Source organism: Malaclemys terrapin, chromosome 25 (assembly GCF_027887155.1).
Source record: "Malaclemys terrapin pileata isolate rMalTer1 chromosome 25, rMalTer1.hap1, whole genome shotgun sequence".
NCBI lineage: Eukaryota > Metazoa > Chordata > Testudines > Emydidae > Malaclemys > Malaclemys terrapin.
The window spans coordinates 7,314,912-7,332,323 of record NC_071529.1 but is presented as its reverse complement, the minus strand read 5'-3'; the positions used below and the strand labels follow the sequence as shown (position 1 = coordinate 7,332,323).

Genomic DNA, 17,412 nt, shown 5'->3' with positions numbered 1-17,412 from the left:
GTGTCAGTAAGATCCCTGTTCTTAACACTGGGCAAACTTGTCCGACACGGGACAAATACTACAAGATGAGGGACAAAAAAGCTACTACGGGAAGCTTAAAAATAATTTTATTTCTTTAACATAAATAATATTTTCCGTAACCTTGTGATTCAGTATTTTAGGTCACACTTCACGGCATTTTCAGTGTAAAACAATACACCATTGCTGTAGTGAGAGGTTACAGATAGTCTTGTCATCAAAGCCGGTTATAAAACAGTATTTCAGCAACAGGCAAACACGAAGAACCTTTAACAAAAACACTTCAAATGGAAAACCGAACTAAGATTTAGATCCAGGGCTTTTGTTCAGTGAAGCTCATGATATTAGTCAGTGGCTAATAATGAGTATAGTGTGATACAGTGAGTCATCTAGTTTCACTTCAAAAATATGTGCCTTCTCAGACATGATTCAGCACTTCTTATATAAATATATTACAGCAATAAAAGAGAGAACAACCAACAAGGGTAGCCAGGAGGTAAATTTGAGACTATAAATGAGAGACAATTGAGAAATACTCTACGCCCCTGTTTTGAGCACTTGCTAACTGCACACTCCTGCCATTGGGCTTCCCGTGTTGTTTAACCTTCCCTTCCACAGAGCTACACATTACAGCTATTTGCGTGGGGCATAGCCAGTGAAGAATATTTATCTCTGGGGGAGAGAGAGATTTTTTTGTGCTTCTATAGAAATTGTTCCCCCCCCCCCAGAGTCACTCCCAATGAACTCTCTCTCTCTCTCTCCCCCCAATGCTTAGTCAGACTGTCGGCCATAGAGATTTTTTTGTGCTTCTATAGAAATTGTTCCTCCCCCACCCCCACCCCCGCCTGACAGAGTCACTCCCAATGAACTCTCTCTCTCTCTCTCCCCCCAATGCTTAGTCAGACTGTCGGCCATAGAGATAGTTCGCCATTTGGTCCGTTCCTGAGCAACCGCAAAGGCTTGACGGCCTGAGAGTACAACATCAGAACAGACTTGATGAACCCATGTAATAGGGGGGTCTGTCTCTGGGCCGCCTCCACCCCTCAGTTGGTGGAATTTTATCCTGGATATTACAAGCCACCTGGAGAACGGTGTTTGCTGGAACATCTTGTGGTATTCTTGCGACATGCCCAAAAAAGCGTAAGGCACCGCCTCCGGACAATGGCCCCAGTAGTCTGTAGACCTGAATGACCATAAACATCTGCATTACAGATGAAGTCATTCCACTTTATGCCCAATATACGACGTTGACATTTTGTGTGGAAAGCCTCCAGCTTTGTCCAGTCTGTGTGGCGTAGTGTCCATGTTTCGCAGACATACAACAGTATGGGAAGGATATAGCTCAAATAAATCCTGAACTTGGTGCTCATACTAAGATGATGTTGATTCCATATCTGTTGTAAACAGCACATGGCAGATGCTGCAACGCCAATCTGATGGAGAACTTACGTGTGAAAATTGGAGGAGCTGGTAAGTATAGAACCCAGATAGCAAAAGCTGGAAACTGATTTGACGGTTTCGTTGTTCAGTGAGAATGGAGTCGCAGGTGGACCTGGTCCTAGATTTTGCAGTTTTGTGTTTGACCATGAAACATGGAGACCAATTTTAGCTGACTCCTATGCTGGAGTGCCTCACAAAACCTATCGGGGCTCTGTACTAAAAGATCATCATCATCAACGTAGTCAAGGTCTGTTGGAGATCTCTCACTCACCTCAATGCCTATGGACCTGACGGAATGCTATATTATGAAATCCATTGCCTGACAAAAGAGTGCAGGGACCAGAACGCAACCCTGCCTATCACCAGATACTGATTTAAAAGGCGCTGACCTCCGGTTCAACAGACGAACATGGGCATTGGTTCCATTATGAAGCTCTCTAATCAAGTCCAGCAGAGTGGTAAGGACACCTACGCCCTTCAAGCCCTTCCATAACGCGACACAGTCTACTGAATCAAATGCAGCCTTAAGATCAACATACGCTACGTGCAGGGGCTTCCTGAAATCATGATGTATCTCTGACAAGAGAAGGGCCAAAATGGCATCTAACGTGGACCTGTTCCTCGTAAAGCCTGACTATTGGGGGTGACACTTCCGATGTAGCAAAGGCTCCAGGCATGCCCGCAAAACATGCGCAAACACCTTTCCTGGAACAGAGAGCAAGGTGATTGGCCTGTAGCATGGGCAGCAGATAAGGGAGGCTGGGGGAGGCAGTGCCTCCCCAAACAGCCAGGCGTGGCCCCACCCACACTCTGCCCCCAAGGCCCTGCTTTGGCAGTGCTTCTAGGCTCCAGGGGGCGCTCGGGGGGGGGGCTGTGGGCACTAGCCAGCCTGGGCAGAGGCAACCGCAGTGGTAGGGGCTCTGAGTTCCGGGGCATGCGGAAGGGGCGTGGCCTTGGATGGAAGGGGCGGGGCCGAGGGCTAGCCTCTGCTAGCCAGCGGTTCACACACCGCCCATGGCCTGTAGCTCTTACATTCACTGCGTGGTCCCTTGCCCTTATAGAGTGAGATCACAATACCGTCCTTCCAGGTGGTTGGCAGGTTACAGTTCTCCACACCAGATGAAAGATGGCCAGTAGTGATTCTGCTACAGGATCAATAGCACATTTTAGCAGCTCTGAGGGAATGCCATCAGCACCGGCTGCACGTTCATTTTTCAATTTAGCGATGGCACACTTCACTTCATCCAGTGTTGGTGCATCAGTACAAATGTCTAGATCCGGAACTGCAGTGACTGCCAGATGAACCAGCTTTGAACAAGTGGCAGCTGGAGGATGGTTCAGAACACTGTGATAATGTTTCACCCAGCGTGAGAGAATGTCATCATCCGATTTACATGGATGGCCTTGGCTGTCGTTCAGGATGCCGTTTGTAGCGACTACCTCTTGACCACTTAGGTTGCGAATGGCACGGAATGCTGGCTTCAAGTCACCCCTGGCTAAGCCAAATTCAACATCATCCACCACTTGGTTATAATATGCCTTGTGATCGCGGAGTGCCAGGGTGTTAAATTTTCGCTTCAGCTGATTACGAGTGTGCTTATCACCATGCTGGCAGGCTGCAGCCTTCAATTTAATTATCTGGAAGGCCTCCTCTGATAGCCATGGTCGACGTGCTGGGTGCCTATAGCCAATTGTCTGCTCAGCAGATTGGTTGAGGGTAGAAGTGAACAGAGATCAGGCAACCTCCACGTCATCTGGCAGATTAGCTAGAGCTGAGAATCTGTTGCTGATGTCAATACAAAACCTGTTGGCTAAATCTGGCACATGGAGTGCGTCGATGTAAAACTTCTTCATCATCGCAGAGGGCTTACCTGCTCATTGGAGCATCAACACCATGCGGGTGACCAGTAGAAGGTGATCTGTGTTCGCCACGCATTCTGCAACATGATATACTCTACAGGAGGTAAAGAGACACCTGTTGTGTGTAATGATGTAGTCCAAATCCTTCTGAGTGACGCCACCATGAGAGATGCATGACATCTGCTGTATGCGTCGTTGCTTGAACCATGACCCAAGAATGGAAAGATTCTGGGAGGCACAGAATGTAAGCAAGCGGCGAGAGTTATCATTGGATATGCTTGAACCATAATGACCAATCACCTGTTCAAACCCAGTTTGCAGGGAGCCAGTAACTGCATTTAGGTCACCCAGGATCACGAGATTATCATTTGGAGGGACTGTGCATACTAGATGTTCCAACTGATCATAGAAATTATCTTTAACGGAGTCAACAGATTCCTCTGTTGGCGCATAGACTACTGTGACAGTGAGGTAACGGTGCCGCTGTTTAAGACGTGCAGTAAGTAAACAAGGAGACACAGGTGTCCAGGTTGTCAGGAAGGACTTGGCCTCACCTCGCAGTAGTAGTGCTACCCCATATAGATGGTTGGGGCTGCTAAAATACAGAAGTAAAGAATCTTCCACCTCGTGACGTCCGTGATCTATCAGCCTTGCTTCTGTTAGTCCTGCGATTGATATACCAAGACTGTCCATTTTGTGTGAGACAGCGACCTGATGACCATGCCTGTGAAGAGTTGCAACATTCCAAGTTGCAATTTTGGTGGACCGTTGGCGATCTTAGATACAATTGGATGCATTGTCACAATGTACTGCAGCCATGCCTGCCAACAGAGGACACGTGTCCCCAGGGGGGCTTTGGCACAAACCCATCATGTCTGCACCGAGGGGAGACAGCACCAACAAGGCATCTACAGCTGAAAGTAAGGCAGGGGCTTTAACCCTGGTGCTGAGTACTAGGTTATTCATGGTAAAAAACAACAAAAACAAAAAAAACAAACAAGAGCGAATGATTATCTTGAGAAATACTTCGTCCCCCTGGGATGAGACAGAGGCGCAGTAACGCAATCCTTATCCTGGTCTACCAGTACTGGCTTCACGCTGTGCGACAATAGTCATTAAGTCTTTCTCAGTGATCTCCTTCACCTCGGGTAACTAGGTGCAGCTGCTGCCCTGTATCTTCGCCGCCTGTGTTAGCCATTATTTTCAGGGTTCACGTTGAATCTGTCCACCTTGCATAATGCCCAAGGCAATATTTCAGACAAGCCTTCATCACCGATGGCATAGCTCCAGCGAGCAATCCCCTACTTCAGATGTTACGGCCCCTCCACCGCGATGAGGTACAGGTCGGACTATTCCCCTGTGCTCCTCTGCTTTAGGTGACATCTTGCCATGAAGTAACAAAAGCGCCCCTGCTGAAATAACCATGCAGGTTGTCACAGTAACAGGCTAAGGCTTGGCCTCTTTACCTCTTAAAATCTTTTCACTTCTGATTAGTCCTGGAGGTGAAAGTTATCAAACCAACTTGTAGGGTTACAGACTTGTAACCCTATGTAGTAACATGATGTGTCACTGCTTGGTTTGGTTCTATCCTCACTGCTTCTTACAACATAAGGAATGCTAATGTAAAAGCACCAAATCCAAAGTTTCCTACATGAAGAAAAATAACATTGATACAAAAAAAAAAAAAGTCCCAAACTAAGTTGCAACCTTATATCTTATTAATATTATCAATACTGACAAACTCAAATGCTGATCCTGGGATGAACTGCTTCAAAGAAACGAGTCTTTAGCTATGTCTAATAACAAACCAGATAGAGGTTGTGACTGTTTATAACAGTCACCGGGAAGCAGGAGATTGGACTAGATGACCTCCTGAGGTCTCTTCCAACCCTGACATTCTATGATTCTATAACAAGTCATTGTAACATTAAGAATAATCCTTCATTTTTTGTATCTTAAGTGTTAACAGTGCTGTGATTTCCTAACTTATCATGGTTTTTAACAATTTCCATGCCTTCTTAAAGTGTTTTCAAGATATTTCCATAGCAGTCTCTAGGTATATTAAATTGTATGTCCGATCAGTGTTAATGTGGAGAATTTTTATTAATTCTTGTCTCCTTTCTCATAGCTCTCAAGACAGCCTAGAGCAGAAGAAAATGAAAGTAGGTTTTTGGAGTTCAGAATCACTTCAGAGATTCTTGCTTATTAGTTCTCATTAAACATGCTAACCCTCAGATAGTGGCAGGAAGTACTAAGACCCATACAGATGTAGAAGTTAACAAACCAGAAAAAACAATTTCTGGAATTTCAAGTTGCACAAAATAGTCAGGAAGATTTGTATCACACCAATGTATACAAATTTTTAATTGAAGGTCTTTACAAAAGCAATAAGGAGAGAAAATAAAGAAGGAAAAAGCTAATGTTTTGGCAGAAAACTTCCATTCGGGGGGTGGGTGGGTGGGTGGGTGGGTGTGTGTGTGTGTGTGTGTGTGTGTGTTCTACAGTAAGATTTTATGCCTCATTTATGAGCTATTTTTAGAACACCCAGAAGAACGATTGGTTACTCATTCGTTGAAGACTTCATCCATTTAATAAGGCTTTTTGTTTTATCCATTGTTTTTGAGTGCTGACATTTGGCTTTTCTCCTTTGGATTGATCAGAAAATTTTAGTTGTCCATGCAGGCTTAGAAAGAAACACTAAAAGTGAGACTTTGCCACACATAAAACAAGGCAAATAGTGAGATTATTTTTACGGGACTAATCACAAGCTGTAAGAAAATATTTTGGTTTCACTTACAGAAGAATCTTAAACTCTCTGGGCTAGAATGTGGAGCTCTTACTTAAATCTAGTGAGCATTTATTCATGCAGATAGTACCATTGAAGTCACCTGTGTAAATGCTCACCAACAGGTTCCCTAGTGTCCTTTAACAAAGTTCTGTTTCAAACCGCATTCCATTAAAGCACACTAGAAGGTCTACATCACAGGTAGTGAATAGGCGGACTGCGGGCCAAATTCGGACTGCCAGGTGCTTTAGAACAGACCGCAAAATCTTTTATTTACTTATCATCATGATTGTTATTGAGGTCTGAAAAATGTTTCTCTGAAGTCTGGACCTTGACTATACCTTGATCAAGAAATTTGGATCTTGACAAAAAAATATATTGACTACCCTGGTCTACATGGACCAGTTACAACACAATGAATCACTGTGCTTCAGAAACAGGGTCGACTCCAGGCACCAGCTAAAGAAGGAGGTGCTTGGGGCGGCCAATACCAAGGGGCGGCACTCCGGCTGCTATTGGGGAGGCACGTCCAGGTCTTCGGTGGCAATTTGGCAGCGGGTCCCTCTTGGAGCGAAAGACCTGCCGGCAAATTGCCACCAAAGAGCGGAGCGATTGTGCTGCTGTGGCTCCCCCCCCCCCCCCCCCCCCCCCGCTTGGGGCGGCAGAAAACCTGGAGCCGGCCCTGTTCAGAAATCACACCCTGTAGAGTGCATTACCCTACCATGTAGACAAGCCCTCAGTTTTCAATTTTGCTTTGCAGTTTGGTTTTAAAGCCTCCTTCCTGTAAAGTTTCTAGCTTCATCCTTGGGGTTGACCTCCATGTTATATAATATCATATATCACAAAGACTTTTCTGTCCTACAGCTGTGAGTTGCAAAGAGCATTTAAACAAAGCAAGCTTTAGATTTAGAGCAGTTGTCTGGCTAATGGTTACTTTCTCATATAGGAAGAGATTAACCCATCAGTTCTGAGGGCAAATTCTTGCCAAGTTACACTACAGTATATAGGGAGTCTTATGCCTCTATCAACAGGAAGGACTTTTGTCTCTTCATCCCAGAAGTAGAGTGAAACAGAAATAAAGTGGAGAAAAAACTTTGTGGCAAATGATTTGTTAATCCTTAGAATGTTAACATTCCCCCAAGACATGCCATTGCCATCTTGTGGCTAAAGCCATTTCTACTTTCACCTGTTTTGATTCCTTGTTTACAGTGGTATCGCTAAAGAGAAACCAGAAGGTAACAAACGAGAATAAATATTTTAAATACATGTTTTACTGCTGCTAGAACAACCAACAAATTTATCCATGGTCTTGCAGTGCCAGTTTATCAGTTATAATTGTGATATATGAAAACATCCTCTCTTCTCCCCAAACATAACTGTACTGTTAGTGGATAAGGGTCATTACTCTGAATCCATTTCAGACACATCAGCTACAGAGAAAAATATCAAATTTTATAAACACAATATAAATGAGGATGTAAAACTAGTAACTCATAGACTCATAGACTCATAGACATTAAGGTCAGAAGGGACCATTATGATCATCTGGTCTGACCCCCTGCATGCTGCAGGCCGCAAGACCCTTCCCTGGTCTCTACCGTTGAAGTCCCCAATCCTGTGTTTTAGTGACTTCAATCGGCTGAGACCCTCCTGCTAGTAACATCTGGGAAGAACATTGACAGCTTGTGATTCCACCCATAGGCAGACTCCAGGTCTTGTACCTATAGTGTATGGCACGTGTGCTCACAGCCAATCTCTTTTAGTATGCATCAGGTTAGACGCTAGCAGACTTGATTCACTCTCTTGGTGTTTTTGCCAAAGCAGCACTGTTTCAGTTTTATCGTGTCATACTATAGTGACACCTAGTTTCTAGTTAGGTTAATTACACCCAATTTCCCCTATGCATGCCCTGCAGTGAATATACCTAGAGCCTATTTTCTTGGGGCTTTGGCTTCAGCAGTCAGAAATTTCTGGTTCTAAGCAAAACCTGCATTTTGCATATGCACTTATTGCCCCTAAACGTCATTAACTGAACCAGTAGTTAGAATGTAATAGTCTAAACTATAGCAAAATACCAACTACTTAGTTAGGCTGGTCCAGCTATAAGTCCTTGGAATATAAAATAGCTACAGTACAGGCTTACAGCCATCTTTTAATTAATTGGCACCATACCATGAATCTTGAAGATTGATGGCTCAATGCTCAGTGTTTTCCAGGCCTTTCTGTCTTGCCACTAGACTGCCACGTTTTTCCTCATCTCACATATGCTGCTAGTCCGGCAGCTCATTCCTTATGTAGAGTCAACCCAGAGGAACATATTTGCTTAATTGTCAAACTGTGACAAATATCACAGCTTCCCCTGCCAGCTCCACCTGAGAGATCCCCATTACATTTTGTCTGGGATAAAGCAGCCTGTGATTAATCTTAAACCCTTTCTGTGCTGAGCATCTCCTTCCCTTGTAGAGGCACAGTTCATAGTGGGGCATGTCAGAACACAGAGAAGCTTAACCTTACATTTCTCCATGCAGTCTTATAGGTATTCTCCTGTTTTTAAAATGATTCCATATTTCACAATCCTTTGCTTTGACCATGAGACTACATTGTGTCTCCAGTTGACTAAGTCATTGCAAATAGACATCAATTCTCATTTATTACTTAGCAGCTTTCTAATAGACCACTCTCTCCACTGTGCTCAACAAGTGAACCTAATCTAGATGACAGGTTTCAGAGTAGCAGCCGTGTTAGTCTGTATCCGCAAAAAGAACAGGAGTACTTGTGGCACCTTAGAGACTAACAAATTTATTAGAGCATAAGCTTTCCGAGCTATATGCATCCGAAGAAGTGGGCTGTAGACCACGAAAGCTTATGCTCTAATAAATTTGTTAGTCTCTAAGGTGCCACAAGTAGTCCTGTTCTTTTTGCTAATCTAGATGGTCACTTGCTGTCCACCATTAGCACCATGTAGACATCTAAAAGGTCGGTTTTAAACCCTTGTTGTTGTATGGGTCAGTAGCTTGTGTATTCAGAACAAATACTTTTGTCTTTTGGATACCTGACTCTCAGCACCAGAGTTTTAAAGACGCAAGTACCAGTTGTAAGGCTATTGACCATTTTAGCAGGCATCTTGCTGTAGGTTTGTTTTCTTGCAGAACCACCACCCATGGAGAGGCTTTAATGTTGTCATTTGCTGGTGCAGCCCAACAGAGCACACACTACATTACTATTGATCTAGCTTAAGCTCCAAGAAAGGAAAACAATTATGCTTGTTTATACATACATAACCTGCTCAGCAGGTGTTACCTGTGTTGGAGGGAGTGGTTACTGTCTCATAAGCAGCTCAACGATGGAGCCTCTCTCTGCTGAAGCCTGAACTTCAAATGGAACCATTCAAATACCAGTAGATGGGAGCAGTTTCTATATTTATTTTTGGAATATGCTGCAGTTTTTACAAAAATTATAAACAAGGACCAAAGTATCATTTATACTAGGCTAACTCCAATGAGATTAAACCAAGGTAATAGCAGAATTTGTTTTTTTAGCATTCCTTCCCACAATGAAACAGCCCTTTTTTCTGTTCCACTGCATGCATACCCCCTTTTCATAAATAGTGGGCTCAGAATAGTCAGCCAAACACTACTAATAGAATAGAGGGGAGTAATAGCTCAGAATCTGTGGGTTTGCCAGTCACATGATCGTTAGGAAACCACACTTGCATTTGTACTTCTGAGAAGTAATAAATAAGGCCATTTAGGAAAATAATACTTTGCCCTTCTTTAACAGCGTCAACCCAATGACCTCAAAATGTTTTACAAATATTAACAAATGAGGTTTCGCAGCACTCCTGTGCGATATGCATTAGCATCCTTATTGTACAGATAAGGAAACTGAGGCACAGAGATTAAATGACCTCCCCAAGGCACCACAGGCTTCCTGTGAAACATTTGGTAATAGTACATCCTTTTCTGTTGCCACAAGACCATGTTTTCCCACAGTAATTCAAACTGTGCAAGTCCCAAGGCAGTGTCAAGCAATGTGCCCATTTTGCACTTTGGGGGCCTAACTCTGCCCTCAGATAGGCATGCATAACTCCATTTGACTTCAGAGGGAGCTGCCTAGGCATGTCCGATAGCAAAATTGAACTCCTGGTAGTGCTGAGAAGCGGCAATGAGAGATTGCCTAGTTATTCCTGCTTGTGCTTTGCTGTATGCGTTTAAAAGAATAATTTTTAGGTTGCTGCATTCACTGAATATTATTCCTCTCTACGAAGGGAGGAATTCTAAGAAGTCTTTTTTTCCCTCCACTTTACAGATTCAGAGTCGGGGAACAATGGATAGAAGAGTGCTTCCCAGATTGTCCAATGAATTTGGAATTTGGCAAAGAGGCTTTTATATTGAATACCCTTCTCCATGTGTTTTATATCCTTTTTTTTGGTCTTGCTTTACACCAAACTAAAACAAGTGTGTACATGTCACACGATCCTTTTCACAGGCCCTATTACTGTCTTTAGAAGTGGAAACACCAATTGATAATTACTTTAAAATAACATGGAACAAAGCAGCTAGTAGTGAAAAAAAATGCCATTTCTATTGATTATATCCTAAAACTGCTCACCATAACAGAAAACAGATGACTAGCAGGCAGTATGTGTTTTTGACTGGCCTTCTGTAACCTTTACAAATCAGAAGTTACAGAAATGCATGTGGTTGCTTTATGGTGTACTCTGGACCCATACTACATTTTCATTCTGTGATTCAGAGGTTTCTCCTGATTAGAGCTTGGGTTTGTACAGTAAAGTTAAATCATCATATATACAGCTCACACTGGAATCTTCTATAGCATTCTTGTAAATTTATTGATTTACTGTATGTGATGACAAACCTATTAGTGTATCGTCTCCAGCTTGAGTGGGACAGACTTTCAGTAAAATAATTTTATTCACCCCCTTAACATTAGCGTACACTAATTTTTAAAGAACAAGAAATACACAAGTTCTTTTCTTTTTGTGAGGAAGAGAATAGGTGCTGGAACTAGGAGGGCTGCCACACCCCCTGGCTTGAAGTGGTTTCCATTATATACAGGGTTTACAGTTTGGTTATAAGGTTCTTAGCACCCCCCCTATACAAATTGTTCCAGCACCTGTGGGGAGAAGGATGAGGGAAGGAAAAAGTCACAATCCTGACTTGAACCAGAGGCAAAGACTGATGTAGTAAGACATCGAACCATTAGTTATATCCACAGACAGCAACTAGAACACTTATCCATCCCTTTGGTGTATTGCTATGTTGGTAATAAATGGCATTTTGCAGCATTTCCTGAATAGTGGAATATGAGGTGGGATGGAGACTGAATGCTTCACAGAGTTCGATGCTGTGTAATCAGCCTGGAGCACTCAGGATTTCACACAACTTTGAACTGATCAATACAGATTTGCTGTAGCTTTCCTTTCAGGCAATGATCAGATCTGTAAATGACTAATTTCTCTTTCATTTACATGGGGGGGAGGGGTCTCCTCCTGCCCACAGGGTGCATGTGGCCCCATAGAGCACCCCACTCCTTGGGGACCCACAGAGACTATTCTGTTGGTCTGGGGTCCACACAAGGAGAAGGGGCAGACAATTACACTGCCTTCCCCCTACTCTGGCCCCACAGACCTTAGGCAGAAAAGAGAACATAGATGGGCTATATTATCTTTTTGATGAAGCCTCAATAACCCTTGGGAGGTTCTGTGGACTGCATGTGATGGGGCTGAGTTCCCAGGCTATGCAGCTCCATTAGAATTGCAGTGCTGGGAACTGCAGGGTGCAGTTAAGAGGGGCCAGAGTTGGAGCAGAGGCCCACTTTCTGGGGATCGCCTCAGTTTCGGGGTTGGCCCCACAGCTCATTTCATGAGGCAACCTCCAGCCCCAGACAGAACAACAGGAGAACTCCAGGAGGGAATGAATCCTCATCGAGATTTTCTCCCATAGAGACCCATCTTGTAGGTTTTACTGCAGGAGATGACCGAGGTCTGAAGAATTTTATGGCAGTCCCTAAGACACATTACCAGGATGGGAAAGCTTATGCCCATCCCCTGGATTTTGAAATTCTAAGCTCCAGTTGGGCATTTTATCTCTGACTACTGGAACATGCAACTACTGTTGCATTTATTTTAGAAAAAAATAAAAACCAGTTAAAGTAAAAAAATTCATAATAAGGGCCCATTTTTGTGGATGCTTTTGCATGTGAGTAGTCCCATTCATGTAAATTAGTCCGTTTAACTGCAGGTGAGTAAAGTTACCCAAATTTGTGACTATTAGCAGGATTGGGAACGATGGGCAAGATCCTCAGCTGGTGTAAAGCAGTTTGGCTTCTTTGGGGGTCACCTACAATAATTACTAAGGTGATTAAGAAGAAAGCTAGAAGGAAAAACATTTAATCCAACTCACTCCTCCTCTCTGCTAGTTTTACAGTGGTGTAATTGAGAGCTCAAAATCTGACCAGAGGTGCTGAGCTGCAGTCCCTATACAGCTTGTCTACATTACCAAATGGACCACTGCTGACACCGGGTGCAGCTAAATCTGTGCACAGTGTGGCTTGTCGTTAGCTATACTACCATCTAAACCACGTTCGGCAGCACTTCAGCTGCCCCTGCTGACATCCATTGTCAGCAACAGGTAACTTTCTAGTGTAGGTTTTAGAAACATCAGTTCTGGATCGTTTAGTGATAAACAAGGTGGCCTGGAGCTTGGATAGCAACTCAAAATATATTAACAGATTATAACACCATTGTATCAATTAGCATGGTTATCAGAGCAAGAACTTAGCTACACAATGAGAACTTAATAGTTGTTTAACTAGCTATTAGTCACATAACATCATATAGCTTGTGGTTTGAGTAAAGAGTACTTAGCAGAGTTGTCATTGTCTATGAGTAAAATCACTTATTAAGCATTCACCATATCCACTGAGCATTGTGTTCCTCCATTATCCTTCTCAAGTAGTGTCTCCTGAGTCCAGACTCATGACTGGATTCTGGGAATCGGAAACAAAGATTTTGTGGTTACTTGTTTTGTACAAACCAGTTCTCTTCAGAGGAGTGGTTTTCACCACTGGGTGAAATGAAAATTGCCACCAACAGTTGCTTTTTTATTTTTTAAACCATGTACAGTAATTGTAATCCATATGGCACTTTATAAAAATACTATAGAAACCAGAGCTACCAGTAATAGGCTGGCAAAACCAGTGGGGGTTTTTAAATGTATTTATTTATTTGGCAATGTGAGTGGAATCATTTTGTGTTCTTTTGAATGGCCATTTTGCCATGAAAAGCTGTTTTCAGCTGTTTGCAAAGAATGACTACCTGGGCAAATGCACAGTAGTGTGCTCCCCCTCCCCGCACCCAGATGGATTTACACTTTTTCTCCAGAAATGCTGTATCCACTCTGAAAATAGTCAAATATATTGTTCCATCTGATACGTCTGTGTGTGCTCATGAACATCATTTTTTCCCTGGGAGCTGGGCACAACGCAAAGAGTGATAGCACTAGATGGGGCTGATAAAACCCCATTCCTTGATGAGCTGCTGTTGCTAGAGAGTGATTTGAATCCTCTACCTTGGGGTACTGAGTTTGCCATAACAAACTGTCAGGCAAGAGTTAAAATGTAGCCAACAGCTAAAACAGAAACTGCAGATCAAGCGGGAATGCTTTAGAAGCCGAAGGACACCGACAACTGTAAACACTTGATAAACTTCTATGGTCAAATGTCTGCCCAGTAACTCGGCTCTTCAGAGGTGAGGTGAAGTGTGCCTCCTGCTGGCTAATCTTGGTGTGGCAGAGTGGTCAGCCTCAGAGATACCACCTGCATTTCTGCCTGACAGAAGTAGTTGGTAGGAAATTTAAAAAGGAATTTAAAATAACGAGGATACTGAGTATCCTTTTCTAGATCAGCTTGGGCTAGACCAGGCTTGAGTGCGAAGTGAGACTATAACAAAAATAACCTCATAGAGTTCACTAGCCATTCCCTTAAAGCAGGTTTATCTGGTTCAAGTTTTAAAAAATGACAATACTTATTCCATCTTATTTCCACCATTTCTTATGTTCCTTTTGCTACCACAAGCCACTTCTGCCTCTGAAAGTTTTAATTTAAAAACATTTCTCATTCTGGACTTTATTGTTTAAAACCAGCATTGTAATTGCTACGGAGAGCCCTCCATAACATAAGCCATCTACCTGAAATCAGGTCAAGTCACCCTGAAAGCTTTAAAATTCCAGAGTGAGGGTGACTCAAATGTCCTCCCCCCCCCCCCTGCAATGTAGTGTTTCTCAGAAAGATTTCCATTGCTGTTTGTCATTAAACATCATGGCCCATTGTGACTTTCCTGTCAACCCATCAGCTTCTCTTTCCCCCACTCTCATGAGGAGTGCACTGAGGGGGGGGGGGGGGAAATCAACTGCTGTTACTCTTAGCTTTTCTGCTTTCAAGCTCCATCTCTGTGTGAGTGTTTTTTTTTTTAAATCAACGAGCAAAAGCAGCAGAAAGCTTCAGTAGGACACATAGCACCAAATGCTGCTCTGATATGCAGTCTCATTGAGATCAGTTGGATTGTGCTCGGTATAAACCAAGGCAAATTTTGATCCAGGCAGTCCAATGTTAATCAAAATTAATGGTCAGTGTGATAGACATAGCATTTTGATTAAAAAACTAGAAAGATATAAAATTAACATAGCACACATCAAATGGATTAAAAGCTGGCTAACTGATAGGTCTCAAAATGTAACTGTGACTAGGGAATCATCACTGAATCGGTGTGTTTCTAGTATGGCCCCACAGTGATTGGTTCTTGGCCTTGTGCAATTTAACATTTTTATTAAGGACCCGGAAGAAAACGTAAAATCATCACTGATAAAGTTTGGGAAGGACACAAAATTTGGGGGAATGGGAAATAATGAAAAGGATACGTCACTGATACAGAGTAATTTGTATTGGTTGGTAAGCTGGGCACCAGCAAATAATGTGTTTTAATATGGTTAAATGTAATTGTATACATCTAGGAACAAAGAATGGAGGCCACACTGACACAATGGGAGACTAACCTGGGAAGCAGCGGCTCTGTGGATAATTATAGTGGATAATCAGCTGAACAGGAGTTCCCAGTGGGATGCTGTGGCCAAAAGGGCTAATGCGATCCTTGGCTGTATAAACGGGGATCTAGAGTCGGAAGAGAGTTTATTTTACCTCTGTATTTGGCACTGGTGCAATTGCTGCTGGAATCCTGTGTCAAGTTCTGGTGTCCACAACTCCAGATAAATTGGAGAGGGTGCAGAGAAGAGCCACAAGAATGATTAAAGGATTAGAAAACCTGCCTTATAGAGATATACCTAAGGAGCTCAACCTATTTAGCTTAGCAAAAGAGAAGGTTACTGCGTGACTTTATTTCCGTCTGTAAATACCTGTTTGGGGAACAAATATTAAACAATGGGCTCTTCAATCTAGCAGAGAGTTATAACATGATCCAATGGCTGGAAGCTTGACAAGTTCACATTGGAAATAAGGCATAAAAAAATTGTTAACCATGAGAATTAACCAACCATTGGAACAACTTACCAAGGGTCATGGTGGATTCTCTATCGCTAACAATTTTGAAATCAAGTCTGGATGTTTTTCCTAAAAGATTTGTTCTAGGAATTGTTTTTATTCAGGTCAGATTAGATACCACAATGATTCCTTCTGGCCCTGGAATCTATGAAGCACATGCTTACATATAAGCAATATTTAAGCTTGGTCCTGAAAAAGGCTGCTTTCATGAATCAGGCCCAGAAAACCAAGTGATAAAATTGATAAATAAATATTCTAGGCTCAACTGATCAAATTCAACCATCCTGAATTTTAGCCCCCGAATCTTCCAACACTTATTGAGGAAACCCCAGAATGCTGGCTCCAAATCGGATGTACCTCATAAACTGGTGGAACTGGCTGTCAAAATATAAATATCCCCTTTGAAAAAAGTGCACCGCTCGCTGACTGAGATTTAAAGAGAACAACAAACAACAGCCGCCTCACTCTAGGGGCAGCAAAAATCAACCTGTAAGGTCCCTTGACTATCTGCAGAGCCGCCATTAACAAACACAACTCCATCAACTGGGTGATAACAGAGGGGACACACACAAGCGGAGAGGAAGGCTAAATCTGAGCTCCAGCTCCTCGGGACCATTAGGGACCCAAGGAAAAAAACAACCCTTGCATTTGACAAAAGAAAAAAAAAGAAAAAAATTGGTGGGGAAAGGAATTTTATTTCCAAGTTTCTAGAAGGCTCGTACAAAACATGGAGAGTTAAAGAAAAACATATAGGGTCCTTTCAAGCATTTCTTCACATTATTCTAACGGTGATAGGAAATACCATTTAACTGTATATGAATTTTTCCGGTAATCCCAATCACTGTCAACTGATGACAGGAATCTTTCCATGCAGAATTTCCCCTAAATTGTGCAGTTCTGAGTTTGTTATTTCACCTTGAAAGAAAAAGAATTGATCAGAAACATAACCAGCCCCCCCCCCCCATTTTTTTAAAAAAGTGCTGTAATCCCCTGCTATTTCAGTACAGGGACCCCTCTGAAGTCTTCAGCCCCAACCAGCACCACCTTTCTTTTCCAACCTGGGGCCCCCCACACAGCTATGCCAGTAGACCTCTATTCAGACCAAGCAACCCGCCTGCTATTTGAGTTCTGAAGATCCCTGGGGAAGAGGCTGCCAATGCTAACAGTGTTGTTTTGTGTGTGATGTAGCTAAATGCCCACTGGGGATTAGGATGAGCTCAGCACATTCATTTTCCTCCTCATCAGGTTTTTCCACCCAGATCTTCAAAGCTCAAAGGCTAGTGCATTTGTTCACTGAGCCACACAGCCCGCCCGCCCCCGCCCCAATGTGTACAAACAAACAGCTCTGAATTGGAAAAAATCCTCAGGAAATAAACTCAGAGAAAGCCACAACAAAGAAATGGAAATGGGGCAGTTCCATTGTCTGCAAGTTGCCCCTCACGGTGAACTATTGTGGCAGATTTTAGACACCACCCAAAATAAACCAACCAAAAAGACAAAAACTAAAAAAAAAAAACCCACCAGGAAAACAGTTTTACAAACACTTAATTTCCAGCTTAAGTGAAATCAACAAATTTTAAAATTCATAATCATTAGAGTAACAAAAATTAGCTATTTCCCATTGTCTTTAGAACAACAAAAATTCATGCCTCGGAGGCAGAGGGCTAAAACCAAGTGTCTCTTGCAGGGACATGCTGTCCCGCTCCAGAGATGTTGAAGGCCTCCTTCACGTC

General features: G+C 42.8%; 1 protein-coding gene across 3 annotated transcripts in view; it reads left to right on the top strand.

The window, feature by feature from the left end:
• Positions 1-15,449, top strand: part of MARCHF10 (membrane associated ring-CH-type finger 10) — a 71,039-nt gene extending 55,590 nt beyond the window's left edge. The window contains exons 10-11 of one of the 3 annotated variants that reach the window (XM_054013992.1): positions 5,447-5,480; positions 15,136-15,449. In XM_054013992.1, coding sequence (XP_053869967.1) covers positions 5,447-5,480; positions 15,136-15,176 — 75 coding nt within the window. In that variant the 3' untranslated portion in view covers positions 15,177-15,449. Of the gene's footprint in view, positions 1-5,446; positions 5,559-10,411; positions 10,471-15,135 lie in introns of those variants that run through there. The other 2 variants (XM_054013993.1, XM_054013991.1) reach the window with 2 other exon arrangements.
• The last annotated feature ends 1,963 nt before the right edge of the window (positions 15,450-17,412 follow it).